General features: G+C 46.1%; 1 protein-coding gene across 1 annotated transcript; it reads left to right on the top strand.

Annotated features, from left to right (window-relative positions):
* Positions 1 to 237: 237 nt before the first annotated feature.
* Positions 238 to 19,565, top strand: CNPY4 (canopy FGF signaling regulator 4). Its single transcript, XM_038768319.1, has 6 exons — positions 238 to 678; positions 6,454 to 6,580; positions 11,390 to 11,486; positions 13,241 to 13,363; positions 19,020 to 19,137; positions 19,388 to 19,565. The coding sequence occupies exons 1-6, from the start codon at positions 576 to 578 to the stop codon at positions 19,498 to 19,500; spliced, it is 681 nt and encodes a 226-aa protein (XP_038624247.1). The 5' UTR covers positions 238 to 575; the 3' UTR covers positions 19,501 to 19,565.
* The last annotated feature ends 409 nt before the right edge of the window (positions 19,566 to 19,974 follow it).

The following is a 19,974-nucleotide window of genomic DNA, read 5'->3' as shown; positions in this document are numbered from 1 at the left end:
GGAGGCGAGGAAGCCACGCCCCCTTTCCCGCGGCGGCCACGACGCCTGCGCAGTGCGGAGAGGGCGTGGACGGAGCCTGACAGGGCGGCGAGGAAACCCTGCCCCCTTCCCTAAGGGCCGCCACGACGCCTGCGCAGCAGGGAGCGAGAGGGCGATGAAGCCCCGCCCCCTTCCCTAGCGGCCGCCAGGACGCCTGCGCGGCAGGGAGGGGCCGTGGACGGGGCCTGACAGGACGGCGAGGAAGCCCCGCCCATTTCCCCCGCGGTCGCCAGGACGCCTGCGCGGCAGGGAGGGGAGGCGAGGAAGCCCCGCCCCCTTTCCCGCGGCCGCCAAGACGCCTGCGCAGTAGGGAGGGGGCGTGGACAGAGCCTGACAGGGCGGCAAGGAAGCCCCGCCCCTTTTCCCGCGGCCGCCCCGACGCCTGCGCAGTAGCGAGGGGGCGTGGCCTCCCGGTCCACGACTCCGCCCACAACGACGTGATGGGAGGGGCTCTTCGCTGCGCGTCTGCGCATGCTTTGGCGCCAGGCTGGATTTAAAGGGCCCGCTCCGACAATAGGAGGGATCGTGGTCGGAGGATGGAGCCGGTGAGGATGAGGTCCGGGCGGCTACTGTTGTTGCTCCTCGCCGCCTTCGGGGCGCAGGCGGAGGACGAAGAGCGCCTGCCGAGCAAGTGTGAAGGTAGGGGGCCTTCAGAGCCCCTTCCCCTCCCCATCTTGCTTCTCCTCCTTTTATTAATTATGACCCTTAAATAATAAGAGCCATGGTATTTGTTAAGTGCTCGCTAACTACGTGCCAGGCAAGTCACTTCAATCAATCAATCGATCGTATTTATTGAGCTCTTACTGTGTGCAGAGCACTGTACTAAGCGCTTGGGAAGTCCAAGTTGGCAACATCTAGAGACGGTCCCTACCCACCAGTGGGCTCACAGTCTAGAAGGGGGAGACAGAGAACAAAATCAAACAGATTAACAAAATAAAATAAATAGAATAGATATGTACAAGTAAAATAAATAAATAAATAGAGTAATAAATATGTACATATCTCATCATCATCAATCGTATTTATTGAGCGCTTACTATGTGCAGAGCACTGTACTAAGCGCTTGGGAAGTACAAATTGGCAACATATAGAGACAGTCCCTACCCAACAGTGGGCTCACAGTCTAAAGTCTATATTTGTACATATATGTGCATATATACATGTACATGTACACATACATGTACACATGTACATATATACAGGTATATATATATATATACATATATACTTCACTATATATATATATATACATATATACTTCACTTCTCTGGGCCTCAGTTCCCTCGTCTGTCAAATGGGGATGAAGACTGGGAGCCCCCCATGGGGACAACCTCATCCCCTTATATCTCCCCCAGTGCTTAGAACAGTGCTTGGCACGTAGTAAGTGCTGAACAAATACCAACATTATTATTATTAATCCCCATTCTACAGATGAGGTCACTGAGGGACAGAGAAGCGAAGTGACTTGCCCCAAATCACACAGCTGATCAATGGCGGAGGCGGGATTCGAACCCACGACCCCCGACTCCCAAGCCCGGGCTCTTTCCACTGCTTCTCTACCAGCTCCCGGCTGGTCCCTGCCCCACATGGGGCTTACAGTCTTGAAACCCGCATCTCAGAGAGACACGAAGTGAATTGGAGCCGAGAGTGAATTCCCACCATCCCTTAGTCGATCGATCAATTAATCGATCGTATTTATTGAGCGCTTACTGTGTGCAGAATGCTGTACTAAGCGCTTGGGAAGTCCGAGGTGGCATCATCTAGAGACAGTCCCTACCCAACAGTGGGCTCACAGTCTAGAAGGGGGAGACAGAGAACAAAACCAAACATATTAATAAAATAAAGAGAATCATCATCATCAATCGTATTTATTGAGCGCTTACTATGTGCAGAGCACTGTACTAAGCGCTTGGGAAGTACAAATTGGCAACATATAGAGACGGTCCCTACCCAACAGTGGGCTCACAGTCTAGAAGGGGGAGACAGAGAACAAAACCAAACGTATTAATAAAATAAATAGAATCATCATCATCAGTCGTATTTATTGAGCGCTTACTATGTGCAGAGCACTGTACTAAGCGCTTGGGAAGTACAAATTGGCAACATCTAGAGACGGTCCCTACCCAACAGTGGGCTCACAGTCTAAAAGGGGGAGACAGAGAACAAAACCAAACACACTAACAAAATAAAACAAATAGAATAGATATGTACAGGTAAAATAAATAAACAGAGAAATAAATATGTACGAATATATATATATATATCTATATATATCTATATACATATATAGATATATATAGATATATATATATATATATAGTCCTGCTCCCAAATTAACCATCCTGAAGCAGAGTGACTCAATCACGGCCTGACGCCTATAAAAGTCTGGGCGGGAGAGGGAGTGATACAGAGGGGTGGGAGAGGTGGCTTTTTTATTTATAGTATTTAACTATAATGATGGCATTTGTTAAGCGCTTACTATGTGTGAAGCACTTTGGTAAGCGCCGGAAAGCACTTCCTATGCGCCAGTCACTGCACTGAGCACTGGGGTAGATGCATATGTATATATGTTTGTACATATTTATTACTCTATTTATTTATTTATTTATTTTACTTATACCTATCTATTCTATTTATTTTATTTTGTTAGTATGTTTGGTTTTGTTCTCTGTCTCCCCCTTTTAGACTGTGAGCCCGCTGTCGGGTAGGGACTGTCTCTATATGTTGCCAATTTGTCCTTCCCAAGCGCTTAGTACAGTGCTCTGCACATAGTAAGCGCTCAATAAATACGATTGATGATGATGATAATGATGATGATACAAGCTGGAAAGCACTAACTATGCACCAGTCACTGTACTACGCGCTGGGGTAGATACAAGCTACAAGCTGGGGGAGATACAAAAAAAAATGATAGCATTTATTAAGCGCTTAGTATGTGCAAAGCACTGTTCTAAGCGCTGGGGAGGTTACATGGCGATCAGGTTGTCCCACGGGGGGCTCACAGTCTTAATCCCCATTTTACAGATAATAATAACAACAATAATAATGATGGCATTTATTAAGCGCTTACTATGTGCAAAGCACTGTTCTAAGCGCTGGGGAGGTTACACGGTGATCAGGTTGTCCCACGGGGGGCTCACAGTCTTAATCCCCGATTTACAGATAATAATAATAATAATGGCATTTATTAAGCGCTTACTATGTGCAAAGCACTGTTCTAAGCGCTGGGGAGGTTACACAGTGATCAGGTTGTCCCACGGGGGGCTCACAGTCTTCATCCCCGTTTTACAGATAATAATAATAATGGCATTTATTAAGCGCTTACTATGTGCAAAGCACTGTTCTAAGCGCTGGGGAGGTTACAAGGTGATCAGGTTGTCCCACGGGGGGCTCACAGTCTTAATCCCCGATTTACAGAAAATAATAATAATAATAATAATGATGGCATTTATTAAGCGCTTACTATGTGCAAAGCACTGTTCTAAGCGCTGGGGAGGTTACACAGTGATCAGGTTGTCCCACGGGGGGCTCACAGTCTTCATCCCCGTTTTACAGATAATAATAATAATGGCATTTATTAAGCGCTTACTATGTGCAAAGCACTGTTCTAAGCGCTAGGGAGGTTACAAGGTGATCAGGTTGTCCCACGGGGGGCTCACAGCCTTAAGCCCCGTTTTACAGATAATAATAATAATAATAATAACAATAATGGCATTTATTAAGCGCTTACTATGTGCAAAGCACTGTTCTAAGTGCTGGGGAGGTTACAAGGCGATCAGGTTGTCCCACGGGGGGCTCACAGTCTTCATCCCCATTTTACAGATGAGGGAACTGAGGCGCAGAGAAGTGAAGTGACTTGCCCAAAGTCACCCAGCTGGCAATTGGCAGAGTTGGGATTTCTTGGGGAGGTTGGTTTTTTTTTTAATGGCATTTATTAAGCGCTTACTATGTGCAAAGCACTGTTCTAAGCGCCGGGGAGGTTACACGGTGATCAGGTTGTCCCACGGGGGGCTCACAGTCTTCATCCCTGTTTCCCAGATGAGGGAACTGAGGCCCAGAGAAGTGAAATGACTTGCCCCAAGTCACACAGCTGACGAGTGGTGGAGCTGGGATTTGAACCCATGACCTCTGACTCCAAAGCCCGGGCTCTTTCCACTGAGCCACGCTGCTTCTCTGCGGGCCATATGCGGTTCACAGTCCCAATCCCCATTTTACTAATGGGGAAACTGAGGCCAGGACAAGTGAAGTGACTCATCCAAGGTCACCCAGCAGACAAGTTCGAATTCCGCTGCACCGCTGTGTGACCTTGGGCAATTCACTTCACTTCTCTGGGCCTCAGTTCCATCTGTAAAATGGGGATGAAGACTGTGAGCCCCCTGTGGAACAACCTGATCACCTTGTAACCTCCCCAGTGCTTTGCACATAGTAAGTGCTTAATAAATGCCATCATTATTATTATTATTAGAACAGTGCTTTGCACATAGTAAGCACTTAATAAATGCCATCATTATTATTATTATTGTAACAGTGCTTTGCACATAGTAAGCACTTAATAAATGCCATTATTATTATTATTATTATTATTATTATTATTATTAAAACAGTGCTTTGCACATAGTAAGTGCTTAATAAATGCCATTATTATTATTATTATCCCCATTTTACAGAACTGGGGTAGATACAAATTAGGTTGGACACAGTCTTAATCCTTAATAGAGATCTCTTCATCTCTTAATAGAGGAGCAGCGCGGCTCAGTGGAAAGAGCCGGGCTTTGGAGTCAGAGGTCATGGGTTCAAATCCCGGCTCCGCCAACCGTCAGCTGTGTGACTTTGGGCAAGTCACTTCACTTCTCTGTGCCTCAGTTCCCTCATCTGGAAAATGGGGATTGACTGTGAGCCCTCAGTGGGACAACCTGATCACTCGGTAGCCTCCCCAGCGCTTAGAACGGTGCTTTGCACATAGTAAGCGCTTAATAAATGCTATCATTATTATTAATATTATTATTAATCCCCATTTTACAGATGAGCGCTTAACAAATACCATCATTATTATTATTACCTTGCATCCCCCCAGTGCTTAAAACAGTGCTTTGCACATAGTAAGTGCTTAACAAATACCATCATTATTATTATTACCTTGTATCCCCCCAGAAAACAGTGCTTTGCACATAGTAAGCGCTTAACAAATACCATCATTATTATTATTATTAATCCCCATTTTACAGATGAGCGCTTAACAAATACCATCATTATTATTATTATTACCTTGTATCCCCCCAGGGCTTAAAGCAGTGCTTTGCATATAGTAAGTGCTTAACAAAAACCATCATTATTATTATTACCTTGTATCCCCCCAGTGCTTAAAACAGTGCTTTGCACATAATAAGCGCTTAACAAAAACCATCATTATTATTATTACCTTGTATCCCCCCAGTGCTTAAAACAGTGCTTTGCACATAGTAAGCGCTTAACAAATACCATCATTATTATTATTACCTTGCATCCCCCCAGTGCTTAAAACAGTGCTTTACACATAGTAAGTGCTTAATCAATCAATTAATCGTATTTATTGAGCGCTTACTGTGTGCAGAGCACTGTACTAAGTGCTTGGGAAGTACAAGTTGGCAACATATAGAGACGGTCCCTGCCCAACAGTGGGCTCACAGTCTAGAAGGGGGAGACAGAGAACCAAACCAAACATATTAACAAAATAAAATAAATAGAATAGATATGTACAAGTAAAATAAATAGAGTAATAAATATGTACAAACATATGTACATATATACAGGCTTAACAAATACCATCATTATTATTATTCTGAGACGTGCTCTGATGTCCCCACAGTGACCACAGCAGACGCGTGGCCGAGCCGGTGTTCAAACCCGTGACCTCCGAGGCTTTATGCTCTATCCCCGAATCAATCAATCGATCCATCGTATTTATTGAGCGCTTACTGTGTGCAGAGCACTGTACTAAGCGCTTGGGAAGTCCAAGTACAAGCGACGCTGCCTCTAACCCTTCGCTCCTCCAAAATGCCAGAGCAGAGTCGGTTTCCCCCTCTCACCTCGGCGCCAACCTTTCTCTTCTGAGCCCGCTGCTGGGTCGGGACCGTCTCTCTATGTTGCCAACTTGGACTTCCCAAGCGCTTAGTCCAGTGCCCTGCACACAGTAAGCGCTCAGTAAATACGATGGATTGATTGATTGGTTGATTTCTCTCTTTCCCCGTCCCCTTCCCCTCCGTCCAAGACGTGTCCACCTCCCAACGTCATCCCTTCATTCAATGGTTTTTATTGAGCGCTTACTGGGTGCAGAGCACTGTACTAAGCGCTTGGGAAGGACAAGTTGGCAACGTGGCCCCCCACGCCCTCGCCCCCCGTGTCTCCCTCCGCCCCGCGCCCCACTTTCCGCCGCAGTGTGCAAGTACCTGAGCTCAGAGCTGGAGGGGGAGCTGGGCCGGAGCCGCGGGTCGCGGGAAGTCCTGGAGTTGGGACAGGTGCTGGACAGCGGGAGCAGGAAGAGGCGCGTCCCGTACAGCACCTCGTGAGTCTGGGCTTGTTGGTTTTTATATTTTATGGCATTTATTAAGCGCTTACTATGTGCAAAACACTGTTCTAAGCGCTGGGGAGGTTACAAGGGGATCAGGTTGTCCCACGGGGGGCTCACACTCTTCATCCCCATTTTCCAGATAAGGGAACTGAGGCACAAAGAAGTGGAGTGACTTGCCCAAGACCATCTCTATATGTTGCCAACTTGTACTTCCCAAGTGCTTAGTACAGTGCTCTGCACACAGTAAGCGCTCAATAAATACGATTGATTGATTGACAATTGGCTCTAGACTGTGAGCCCGTTGTTGGGTAGGGACCGTCTCTATATGTTGCCAACTTGTACTTCCCAAGCGCTTAGTACAGTGCTCTGCACAAAGTAACCGCTCAATAAATACGATTGATTGATTGATTGATTGACAATTGGCTGTAGACTGTGAGCCCGTTGTTGGGTAGGGACCGCCTCTATATGTTGCCAATCTGTACTTCCCAAGTGCTTAGTACAGTGCTCTGCACAAAGTAAGCGCTCAATAAATACGATTGATTGATTGATTGATTGATTGACAATTGGCTCTAGACTGTGAGCCCGCTGTCAGTTAGGGACCGCCTCTATATGTTGCCAACTTGTACTTCCCAAGCGCTTAGTCCAGTGCTGTGCACACAGTAAGCGCTCAATAAATACGAATGAATGAATGAATGAATTGACCTCGGACTCCAGAGCCTGGGCTCTTTCCGCTGAGCCATGCTGCTGAGACCCCAACGGGGCGGGTCATGGAAGGAAATTAATAACAATAATAATAATAATAATTAGTGTACTTTTAAAGCACTTACTATGTGACAAACACTGAATTAAATGTTGCAATTACATGCGCTTAGTACAGTGCTCTGCACACAGTAAGCGCTCAATAAATACGATTGATGATGATGATGAAATCCCAGACTGAGCCGCTTTTTTCCTCTCCTCCCCATCCCCTCATCCAACCCCCTTCCCCTCCCCACAGCACTTGTGTATATGGCTTACTGGAAAGAGCCCGGGCTTGGGAGTCAGAGGTCATGGGTTCTAATCCTGCCTCTGCCACTTATCATCTGTGTGACTTTGGGCAAGTCAGTTCACTTCTCTGGGCCTCAGTGACCTCATCTGTCAAATGGGGGTTAAGACCGTGAGCCCCCCCACGGGGGGGGACAACCTGATCGCCTTGTAATAATAATAATAATGATGGCATTTGTTAAGCGCTTACTATGTGCAAAGCACTGTTCTAAGCGCTGGGGAGGTGATCAGGTTGTCCCACGGGGGCTCACAGTCCTTTTCCCCATTTTACAGACGAGGTAACTGAGGCACAGAGAAGTGAAGTGACTTGCCCAAACTCACACAGCCTCCCCAGTGCTTAGAACAGTGCTTTGCACATAGTAAGCGCTTAGTAAATATTATTATTATTATGTTTGGTTGTAGATTCATATTTATTGAGTGTTTACTGTGTGCAAAGCACTGTACTAAGCACTTGGGAGAGTACAATATAACAATAGATGGACACTTTCCCTGCCCACAGTGAGTTTACAGTCTAGAGGGGGAGACGGACATGAGTAGAAATGAAGAAATGACGGAGATGGACATAAGTGGTGTGGGGTGGGGAGGGGGAAATGAATACAATTTGCCGAATGGCGCTTTCCAAGCGCTCAGTACAGTGCGCCGCACACCGTAAGCGCTCAATAAATGCAATTGAATGAATGAATAAAGGGAGCAAGGCAGGGTGACGCAGGAGGGAGTGGGATTAGAGGAGAGGAGGGTTTAGGGAAGGCTTCTCGGAGGAGGCTTTGAAGTAGGGGAGAGTCATCGTCTGTGGGATGTGAGGACCGAGGGAGTGCCAGACCGGAGGCGCTTAGTACAGTGCTCTGCACACAGTAAGCGCTCAATAAATACGATTGATTGAGACGGACGAGATGGAGGGACAGTGGGTGAGCTGGTTTGGAGGTGAGGTAGGAGACGTTTGGGGTGGGAAGGAGGTGCCCATCAAGGCAGGAGGATTCATTCATTCATTCAGTCGTATTTATTGAGCGCTTACTGTGTGCAGAGCACTGGACTAAGCGCTTGGGAAGTCCACGTCGGCAACATCTAGAGACGGTCCCTACCCAACAACGGGCTCCCAGTCTAGAAGGGGGGAGACGGACCACAAAACAAAACGTGTGGACGGGTGTATCTACCCCAACGCTTAGTGCAGTGACTGGCGCATAGGAAGTGCTTTCCGGCGCTTACAACAGTGCTTCACACATAGTAAGCGCTTAACAAATGCCATCATGATAATTAAATACTATAAATAAAAAAGCCACCCCTCCCACCCCTCTGTATCACTCCCTCTCCCGCCCAGACTTTTATAGGCGTCAGGCCGTGATTGAGTCACTCTGCTTCAGGATGGCTAATTTGGGAGCAGGACTATATATATATATATAAATATATGTGTGTGTGTGTGTGTATATACATGTGTATGTATATATATGTGCATGTATATATATGTATATATGTATGTATGTATATGTATATATGTATGTGTGTATATGTATATATGTATGTATATGTCTGTGTATGTATATATGTATGTATATGTGTATGTATATGTGTATGTATGTATATGTGTTTGTACATATTACTCCATTTATTTACTTGTACATGTATATATGTATATATGTATATATGTTTGTACATATTTATTACTCTATTTTACTTGTACATATCTATTCTATTTATTTTATTTTTTTAATATGTTTGGTTTTGTTCTCTGTCTTCCCCTTCTAGACTGTGAGCCCGCTGTTGGGTAGGGACCGCCTCCATAGGTTGCCAACTTGTACTTCCCAAGCGCTTAGTCCAGTGCTCTGCACACAGTAAGCGCTCAATAAATACGATTGATTGATTGTCAAGTCACCAGAATAAATAGATGTAAAGCTAGATGCACATCATTGACAAAATAGAATGGTAAATATGTACAAGTAAAATAAATATAGAGCTGTAAATCTGTACAAATATATATAAGAGCTGTGGGGAGGGGAAGGAGGGAGGGTGAGAGGGATGGGGAGGAGGAGAGGAAAAGGGGGGCTGAGTGTGGGAAGGCCTCCTGGAGGAGGTGAGCTCTCAGTAGGGCTTTGAAGGGAGGAAGAGAGCTAGCTTGGCGGATTCATTCATTAATTAATTCAATCGTATTTATTGAGCGCTTACTGTGTTCAGAGCACTGGACTAAGCGCTTGGGAAGTCCAGGTTGGCAACATATAGAGACGGTCCCTACCCAACAGTGGGCTCACAGTCTAGAAGGGGGAGACAGAGAACAAAACCAAACATACTAACAAAATAAAATAAATAGAATAGATATGTATAAGTAAAATAGAGTAATAAATACGTACAACCATATAGACAGGTGCTGTGGGGAGGGGAAGGAGGTAAGGTGGGGGGGATGGAGAGGGGGCCGAGGGGGAGAGGAAGGAGGGGGCTCAGGGTGGGAAGGCCTCCTGAAGGAGGTGAGCTCTCAGTAGGGCCTTGAAGGGAGGAAGAGAGCGAGCTTGGCGGATGGGCAGAGGGATTGGGGGCATTCCAGGCCCGGGGGAGGACGTGGGCCGGAGATCAATCAATCAATCAATTAATCAATCAATCGTATTGAGCGCTTACTGTGTGCAGAGCACTGTACTAAGCGCTTGGGAAGTCCAAGTTGGCAACACATAGAGACGGTCCCTACCCAACAGTGGGCTAACAGTCTAGAAAGGGGGAGACAGAGAACAAAACCAAACATATTAACAAAATAAATAGAATAGAAATGGACAGGCGAGAACGAGGCAATCAATCAATCAATCGTATTTATTGAGCACTTACTGTGTGCAGAGCACTGGACTAAGCGCTTGGGAAGTCCAAGTTGGCAACACATAGAGACGGTCCCTACCCAACAGTGGGCTCACAGTCTAGAAGGGGGAGACAGACAACGAAACAAAACATATCAACAAAATAAAATAAATAGAATAGATATGGACAGGCGAGAACGAGGCCTGGTGAGGAGATTAGCGGTGGCAGAGGAGCGGAGGGTGCGGGCTGGGCTGGACAAGGAGAGAAGGGAGGGGAGGGAGGAGGGGGCGAGGGAATGGACAGCCTGGAAGCCCAGGGTGAGGAGTTTCTGCCTGATGTGGAGGTTAATTGGTAGCCACTGGAGATTTTTGAGGAGGGGAGTAATGTGCCCAGAGCGTTTCTGGACAAAGATAATCCGGGCAGCGGCGTGAAGTATGGATTGAAGTGGGGAGAGACACGAGGATGGGAGATCGGAGAGGAGGCTGATGCAGTAGTCGGGATAGGATGAGAGATTGAGCCAGCAGGGTAGCGGTTTGGATGGAGAGAAATCAATCAATGGTATTTATTGAGCGCTTACTGTGTGCAGAGCCCTGTACTAAGCGCTTGGGAAGTACAAGTCGGCAACATATAGAGACAGTCCCTACCCAACAGCGGGCTCCCAGTCTAAAAGGGGGATGACAGAGAACAAAACCAAACAGACTAACAGAATAAAATAAATAGAATAGATAGGTACAAGTAAAATAAATAGAGTAATAAATCTGTACAAACATCTATGCAGGTGCTGTGGGGAAGGAGGTAAGATGGGGGGGATGGAGAGGGGGACGAGGGGGAGAGGGAAGGGCGGATCTTGGCGATGTTGCGGAGGTGAGACCGGCGGGTTTAGGAGGATGCCCCCGCGGAGGCGGGATGGGGGAGATCTCCGGCCGCGCTGCCCCTCATCCCGTCCCTCGCCCCCCGTCCCTCGATCGTCTTCCCCTCTGCCCCTCCTAGGGAGACCCGCCTGGAGGAAGCGTTGGATCACCTGTGCGACCGCATCCTCGAATACAAAGTCCACGCCGAGCGCAAGGGCAGTTTACGCTACGCCAAGGTACCGCCGCCCCGGGGCCCCCCCCCCGGCACAGCGATCCCTCGAACGATCCTGTTTCTGGACAAGCGCTTAGTCCAGTGCTCTGCACATAGTAAGCGCTCAATAAATACGATTGATGATGATGGGACGCTTCCGGGGTGCTGGGCACTGTGCTGAGCGCTTGGGAGAGGGCGGTAGAACAGAGTAGATAGACACCGTCCCTGCTCACACCCACGGCTCTGCACACAGTAAGCGCTCAATAAATACGATTGATTGATTGAATGAATGAATGTGTCTTGGTTATAGCGTACTTTCCCAAGCGCTTAGAACAGTGCTCTGCACACAGTAAGCGCTCAATAAATACGACTGAATGAATGACTGTGTCTTTGTTGTTATAGTGTACATTCCCAAGCGCTTGGTCCAGTGCTCTGCACTCAATAAGCGCTCAATAAATACGACTGAATGAATGACTGTGTCTTTGTTGTTATAGTGTACATTCCCAAGCGCTTAGTACAGTGCTCTGCACACAGTAAGTGCTCAATAAATACAAATGAATGAATGTGTCTTGTTATGGTGTACTTTCCCAAGCGCTTAGTGCAGTGCTCTGCACACAGTAAGCGCTCAATAAATATGACTGAATGAATGAATGTCTTTGTTGTAGTGTACTTTCCCAAGTGCTCAGACCAGTGCTCTGCACACAGCAAGTGCTCAATAAATACGACTGAATGAATGAATGTGTCTTTTCATTCAATCGTATTTATTGAGCACTTACTGTGTGCAGAGCACTGTACTAAGCGCTTGGGAAGTACAAATTGGCAACATATAGAGACAGTCCCTACCCAACAGTGGGCTCACAGTCTAGAAGGAGTCTTTTATAATGTACTTTCCCAAGCATTTAGTCCGGTGCTCTGCACACTGTAAGCGCTCAACAAATACGACTGAATGAACGAATGTGTCTTTTATAGTGTACTTTCCCAAACATTTAGTCCGGTGCTCTGCACACAGTAAGCGCTCAATAAATCTGCCTGAATGAACGAATGTGTCTTTGTTGTTATAGTGTACTTTCCCAAGCGCTTAGTACAGTGCTCCGCGCACAGTAAGCGCTCAGTAAATACGACTGAACGAATGAGTGCCTTGTTGTTATAGTCTACTTTCCCGAGCGCTTAGCCCGGTGCTGTGCACACAGTAAGCGCTCGGTAAATACGACTGAACGAATGAGTGTCTTGTTGTTATAGTGTACTTTCCCAAGCGCTTAGTCCGCTGCTCTGCACACAGTAAGCGCTCAATAAATACGACTGAATGAACGAATGTGTCTTTTATAATGTACTTTCCCAAGCGCTTAGCACGGTGCTCTGCACACAGTAAGCACTCAACAAATGCGACTGAATGAACAAATGTGTCTTTTATAATGTACTTTCCCAAGCGCTTAGCACAGTGCTCTGCACACAGTAAGCGCTCAACAAATACAACTGAATGAACGAATGTGTCTTTTATAATGTACTTTCCCAAGCGCTTAGCACGGTGCTCTGCACACAGTAAGCACTCAATAAATACGACTGAATGAATGACTGTGTCTTTTATACTGTACTTTCCCAAGCGCTTAGCCCGGTGCTGTGCACACAGTAAGCGCTCGGTAAATACGACTGAATGAATGAGTGTCTTGTTGTTATAGTGTACTTTCCCAAGCGCTTAGCCCAGTGCTGTGCACACAGTAAGCGCTCGATCAGTAGCGCCCGGGCCGAGCCCCTCTCCCCCCATCCGTCCCGTCCCACCAGGGCCCGAGCGAGACCATGACGACGCTGAAGAACCTGGTGCAGCGGGGCGTCAAGGTGGACCTGGGCATCCCCCCCGAACTCTGGGATGAGCCCAGCGTGGAGGTGACGCACCTCAAGCAGCAGGTAGGGACGGGGACCGGGACGGGGACCGGGACAACGGGGGGGACGAGGCGGAGGGGACAGTAGAGTGGACGGGGGACGTGGAGGCCGCTTAGACCCCTGGAGGGGTCCGGGGGTGGGGTAGACGGTAACCTCCTCCTGGGCAGGGAACGTATCGGACCCTCCCAAGCGCTCAGGACGGTGCTCTGTTGGGTAGGGACCGTCTCTATATGTTGCCAATTTGTACTTCCCAAGCGCTTAGTCCAGCGCTCTGCACACAGTAAGCGCTCAATAAATACGATTGATGATGATGATGCTCTGCCCGTTGCTCAGTGAGTCATCTCATCGTGTGTGTGTAAGACTCTTCTTTTCCCCTACAACTTCTTGTGTGTGTGTGTGTGTGTGTGTATGTGTGTAAAAGACTCATCTTTTTCCCCCTGCAATCCCTCATCGTGTACGTGTGTGTGTGTGTGTGTGTGTGTGTGTGTGTGTAAAAGACTGTTTGCCCAGACGACTTCTAGTGTGCGCTGGGTAAAAGACTCATCTTTTCCCTTACACTCTCTCATCGTGTGTGTGCGTGCATGTGTGTGTGTGTGTGTGTGTGTGTAAAAGACTCTTCCCCTACAACTTCTAGTGAGTGTGTGTGTAAAAGACTCATCTTTTCCCTTAAAATCTCTCATCATGTATGTGTGTAAAACTCTTCCCCTACAACTTCTAGTGAGTGTGTGTGTGTGTGTGTGTGTGTGTGCGTGTGTATAAAGGACTTTTCCCCTACTTCTAGTGTGTGTGTGTGTGTGTGCGCGCGCGTGCGTAAAAGACTCATCTTCTCCCTTAAAATCTCTCATCGTGTGTGTGTGTGTGTGTGTGTGTGTGTATAAAACTCCTCCCCTACAACTTCGTGTGTGTGTGTAAGACTCATCTTTTCCCTTAAAATCTCTCATCGTGTATGTGTGTGTAACTCATACTCATAACTCATAAAACTCTTCCCCTACAACTTTGTGTGTGTGTGTGTGTGTGTGTGTAAGATATCTTTTCCCTTAAAAATCTGTGTGTGTGTGTGTGTGTGTGTGTGTGTGTGTGTGTGTGTAAAAGACTCTTCACTTCTAGACTGCGAGCCCGCTGTTGGGTAGGGACCGTCTCTAGATGTTACCGACTTGTCCTTCCCAAGCGCTTAGTCCAGTGCTCTGTGCACAGTAAGCGCTCAGTAAATACGACAATGAATGAATGAAGAGACCCGGTGGGGGGCGGGGGGGCCCTTGTGGACGGTCCGGGTGGCGAAGGATGATGGGGGGGCGTCGCGGGCCTGACCCGATGGAGGGGATCTCGGTGACAGGGAATAATAACGATGGTATTTGTGAAGCGCTTACTATGTGCCAGGCACTGTTCTAAGCGCTGACGGAGATCCAAGGTCATCAGGTGGTCCCACCTGGGGAAGAGATGGGGGCATCGCAGGACAAAATCCAACCCCTTCCCTCTCCGCGGGCCGCCCTACGGCGGAAGCAGCACGGCCTGGTGGGTAGACCCCGGGCTTGGGAGTCGGCGGGCCCTGGGTTCCAATCCCGGCTCCTCCACTTTGGGTGGAGGACTTTGGGCAAGTCACTTCACTTCTCTGGGCCTCAGTTCCCTTATCTGGAAAATGGGGATGAAGACTGGGAGCCCTACGGGGGACAGGGATCTGGGTCCCAACTGCTTACCTTGGATCGGAGAAGCAGTGTGGCTCAGTGGAAAGAGCCCAGGCTTGGGAGTCAGAGGTCATGGGTTCGAATCCTGCCTCCGCCCCATCTCTGCTGGGTGACTTGGGGCGAGTCACTTCACTTCTCTGGGCCTCATCTGGAAAATGGGGATGAAGACTGTGAGCCCCAAGTGGGACAACCTGATTACCTTGTATCTTCCCCAGCACTTAGAACAGTGCTTGGCACATAGGAAGTGCTTAACAAATACCATCATTATTATTATTATCATTATTGTTATTATTATTATTATTATCAGCCCCAGCGCTTAGAACAGTGCTTGGCCCATAGTAGGTGCTTAACAAATACCATCATTCTTCTTCTTCTCCTTCCCAGCGCTTAGAACAGTGCTTGGCACATAGTACGTGCTTCACAAATACCATCATATCATTACTATTACTATCAGCCCCAGTGCTTAGAACAGTGCTTGGCACATAGTAAGTGCTTCACAAATACCATATTATTATTATTATTATTATTATCAGCCCCAGCACATAGAACAATGCTTGGCATATAGTAAGTGCTTAACAAATACCATCATTATTATTATTATTATTATTATTATCAACCCCAGCGCTTAGAACAGTGCTTGGCATATAGTAAGTGTTTAACAAATACCATCATTATTATTATTATCAGCCCCAGCGCTTAGAACAGTGCTTGGCATAGAGTAGGTGCTTAACAAATACCATCATTATTATTATTATCAGCCCCAGCGCTTAGAACAGTGCATGGCATATAGTAAATGCTTAACAAATACCATCATTATTATTATTATTATTATCAGCCCCAGCGCTTAGAACAGTGCTTGGCATATAGTAAGTGCTTAACAAATACCATTATTATTATTATTATATTATCAGCCCCAGTGCTTAGAACAGTGCATGGCATATTCATTCATTCATTCATTCATTCATTCAATTGTATTAAGCGCTTACTATGTGCAGAGCACTGTACTAAGCGCTTGGGAAGTACAAGTTGGCAACATATAGAGACGGTCCCTACCCAACAGCGGGCTAGTAAGTGCTTAACAAATACCATCGTTATTATTATTATCAGCCCCAGCACTTAGAACAGTGCTTGGCACATCATAAGTGCTTCACAAATACCATCCTATTATTATTATTATCAGCCCCAGCGCTTAGAACAGTGCTTGGCACATAAGTGCTTAACAAATACCATCATTTATTATTATTATTATCAGCCCCAGTACTTAGAACAGTGCTTGGCACATCATAAGTGCTTCACAAATACCATCCTATGATTATTATTATTATCAGCCCCAGCGCTTAGAACAGTGCTTGGCACATAAGTGCTTAACAAATACCATCATTTATTATTATTATTATCAGCCCCAGTACTTAGAACAGTGCTTGGCATATAGTAAGTACTTAACAAATACCATCATTATTACTATTATTATCAGCCCCAGCACTTAGAACAGTGCTAGGCACATAGTGCTTTACAAATACCATCATTATTATTATTATTATCAGCCCCTGCACTTAGAACAGTGCTTGGCATATAGTAAGTGCTTCACAAATACCATCATATTATTACTATTATTATCAGCCCCAGCGCTTAGAACAGTGCTTGGCACATAGTAAGTGCTTCACAAATACTATCTTATTATTATTATTATCACCCCAGCGCTTAGAACAGTTCTTGGCACATAAGTGCTTAACATACCTTCATTATTATTATTATCAGCCCCAGCACTTAGAACAATGCTTGGCATATAGCAAGTGCTCAACAAACACCATCATTTATTATTATTATCAGCCCCAGCGCTTAGAACAGTGCTTGGCATATAGTAAGTGCTTAACAAATACCATCATATTATTACTATTATTATCAGACCCAGCGCTTAGAACAGTGCTTGGCACATAGTAAGTGCTTCACAAATACTATCTTATTATTATTATTATCACCCCAGCGCTTAGAACAGTTCTTGGCACATAAGTGCTTAACATACCTTCATTATTATTATTATCAGCCCCAGCACTTAGAACAATGCTTGGCATATAGCAAGTGCTCAACAAACACCATCATTTATTATTATTATCATCCCCAGCGCTTAGAACAGTGCTTGGCATATAGTAAGTGCTTAACAAATACCATCATATTATTACTATTATTATCAGACCCAGCGCTTAGAACAGTGCTTGGCACATAAGTGCTTAACAAATACCATCATTATTATCAGCCCCAGCGCTTAGAACAATGCTTGGCATATAGTAAGTGCTCAACAAATACCATCATTGATTATTATTATTATTATTATCAGCCCCAGTACTTAGAACAGTGCTTGGCATATAGTAAGTGCTTAACAAATACCATCATTTATTATTATTATTATTATTATCAGCCCCAGCGCTTAGAACAGTGCTTGGCACATAACTGCTTAACAAATACCGTCATTATTATCAGCCCCAGTGCTTAGAACAATGCTTGGCATATAGTAAGTGCTCAACAAATACCATCATTGATTATTATTATTATTATTATCAGCCCCAGTACTTAGAACAGTGCTTGGCATATAGTAAGTGCTTAACAAATACCATCATTTATTACTATTATTATTATCAGCCCCAGCGCTTAGAACAGTGCTTGGCACATAGTAAGTGCTTAACAAATACCATCCTATTATTATTACTATCACCCCAGCGCTTAGAACAGTTCTTGGCACATAAGTGCTTAACATACCATCATCATTATTATTATCAGCCCCAGCGCTTAGAACAATGCTTGGCATATAGCAAGTGCTCAACAAACACCATCATTTATTATTATTATCAGCCCCAGCGCTGAGAACAGTGCTTGGCACATAGTAAGTGCTTAACAAATACCATCATATTATTACTGCTATTATCAGCCCCAGCGCTTAGAACAGTGCTTGGCACATAAGTGCTTAACAAATACCATCGTTATTATTATTATTATCAGCCCCAGCGCTTAGAACAATGCTTGGCATATAGTAAGTGCTCAACAAATACCATCATTGATTATTATTATTATTATTATCAGCCCCAGTACTTAGAACAGTGCTTGGCATATAGTAAGTGCTTAACAAATACCATCATTTATTATTATTATTATTATTATCAGCCCCAGCGCTTAGAACAGTGCTTGGCACATAACTGCTTAACAAATACCGTCATTATTATCAGCCCCAGTGCTTAGAACAATGCTTGGCATATAGTAAGTGCTCAACAAATACCATCATTGATTATTATTATTATTATTATCAGCCCCAGTACTTAGAACAGTGCTTGGCATATAGTAAGTGCTTAACAAATACCATCATTTATTACTATTATTATTATCAGCCCCAGCGCTTAGAACAGTGCTTGGCACATAGTAAGTGCTTAACAAATACCATCCTATTATTATTACTATCACCCCAGCGCTTAGAACAGTTCTTGGCACATAAGTGCTTAACATACCATCATCATTATTATTATCAGCCCCAGCACTTAGAACAATGCTTGGCATATAGCAAGTGCTCAACAAACACCATCATTTATTATTATTATCAGCCCCAGCGCTGAGAACAGTGCTTGGCACATAGTAAGTGCTTAACAAATACCATCATATTATTACTGTTATTATCAGCCCCAGCGCTTAGAACAGTGCTTGGCACATAAGTGCTTAACAAATACCATCGTTATTATTATTATTATCAGCCCCAGCGCTTAGAACAATGCTTGGCATATAGTAAGTGCTCAACAAATACCATCATTGATTATTATTATTATTATTATTATCAGCCCCAGTACTTAGAACAGTGCTTGGCATATAGTAAGCGCTTAACAAATACCATCATTTATTATTATTATTATTATCAGCCTCAGCGCTTAGAACAGTGCACGGCCCCTAGCCAGCGCTTAACAAACGCGCTCAATAAATACGATTGATGATGATGATCTGCACCATCCCCATCGTTACAGTGCGAGTCGATGCTGGAGCGCTTTGAGGACGTGGTGGAGGATTGGTACTTCCATCACCAAGGGGAGCCGCTGCCGGCCTTCCTGTGTGAAGGGCACGTCCTGAAAGAGGGGGAGACCGGTGAGAGAGACCCCCCAACCCTGCCGCCCCCCAAATTCCCACCCGGGCCTCCCCTCTTAACCCCCGTCTTCCGCAAATCCGGGCCCGCGGGCCGAAAGATCCCAAACCACAGCCCACCCGCCGCGTTTTTGGCCCGGATTTGGGGTAACCGGGTTTGGGGGGCCACTGCCGCCTCTGGGGCTCCTAAATTGGGGGACGGAAGGGAGGGAGGGCAGGGGAACATATTCACCGCCCCCGCCGCCTCCCCCAGCCTGCCTGCAGGAAACCTGGACGGGGAAAGAGGAGGAAGAGGTGGGAAAAGAGGAAGAGGAAGAAGGAAAAGCAAGCCCCGAGGACTCCCATCACGACCCTTCGGAGCTTTGACCTTTTAGACTGTGAGCCCACTGTTGGGTAGGGACCGTCTCTATATGGTGCCAACTTGGACTTCCCAAGCGCTTAGTCCAGTGCTCTGCACACCGTAAGCGCTCAATAAATACGATCGATTGATTTGACCTTCCACCTTGTGATCCTGGGAGTCACAAGGACCTGCTGTGGGACGTTGGGCAGCCCCTTCACTTCTCTGGGCCTCAGTTCCCTCATCTGGAAAACGGGGATGAAGACCGTGAGCCCCACGGGGACGGGGACTGGTTCCGACCCGATCAGCCCGTAATCTCCCCCAGCGCTTAGTACAGAGAGAAACAGCGTGGCTCAGTGGGAAGAGCCCGGGATTGGGAGCCAGAGGTCATGGGTTCTAATCCCGGCTCCGCCACTGTGAGCCCGCTGTTGGGTAGGGTCTGTCTCTATGTTTTGCCGACTTGTACTTCCCAATCGCTTAGTACAGTGCTGTGCACACAGTAA

Source organism: Tachyglossus aculeatus, chromosome Y4 (assembly GCF_015852505.1).
Source record: "Tachyglossus aculeatus isolate mTacAcu1 chromosome Y4, mTacAcu1.pri, whole genome shotgun sequence".
Classification (NCBI taxonomy): domain Eukaryota; kingdom Metazoa; phylum Chordata; class Mammalia; order Monotremata; family Tachyglossidae; genus Tachyglossus; species Tachyglossus aculeatus.
This window is presented reverse-complemented; position numbering and strand designations above follow the sequence as displayed.

What these genes read in the sequence shown, in the direction of transcription:
- CNPY4 (XM_038768319.1), top strand. Translation starts at nt 576, where the DNA reads ATGGAGCCGGTGAGGATGAGGTCCGGGCGGCTACTGTTGTTGCTCCTC. An exon ending in CCTGCCGAGCAAGTGTGAAG is followed by an intron (nt 679 to 6,453) that starts GTAGGGGGCCTT and finishes TTTCCGCCGCAG; the next exon opens with TGTGCAAGTACCTGAGCTCA. An exon ending in TGACGCACCTCAAGCAGCAG is followed by an intron (nt 13,364 to 19,019) that starts GTAGGGACGGGG and finishes CCATCGTTACAG; the next exon opens with TGCGAGTCGATGCTGGAGCG.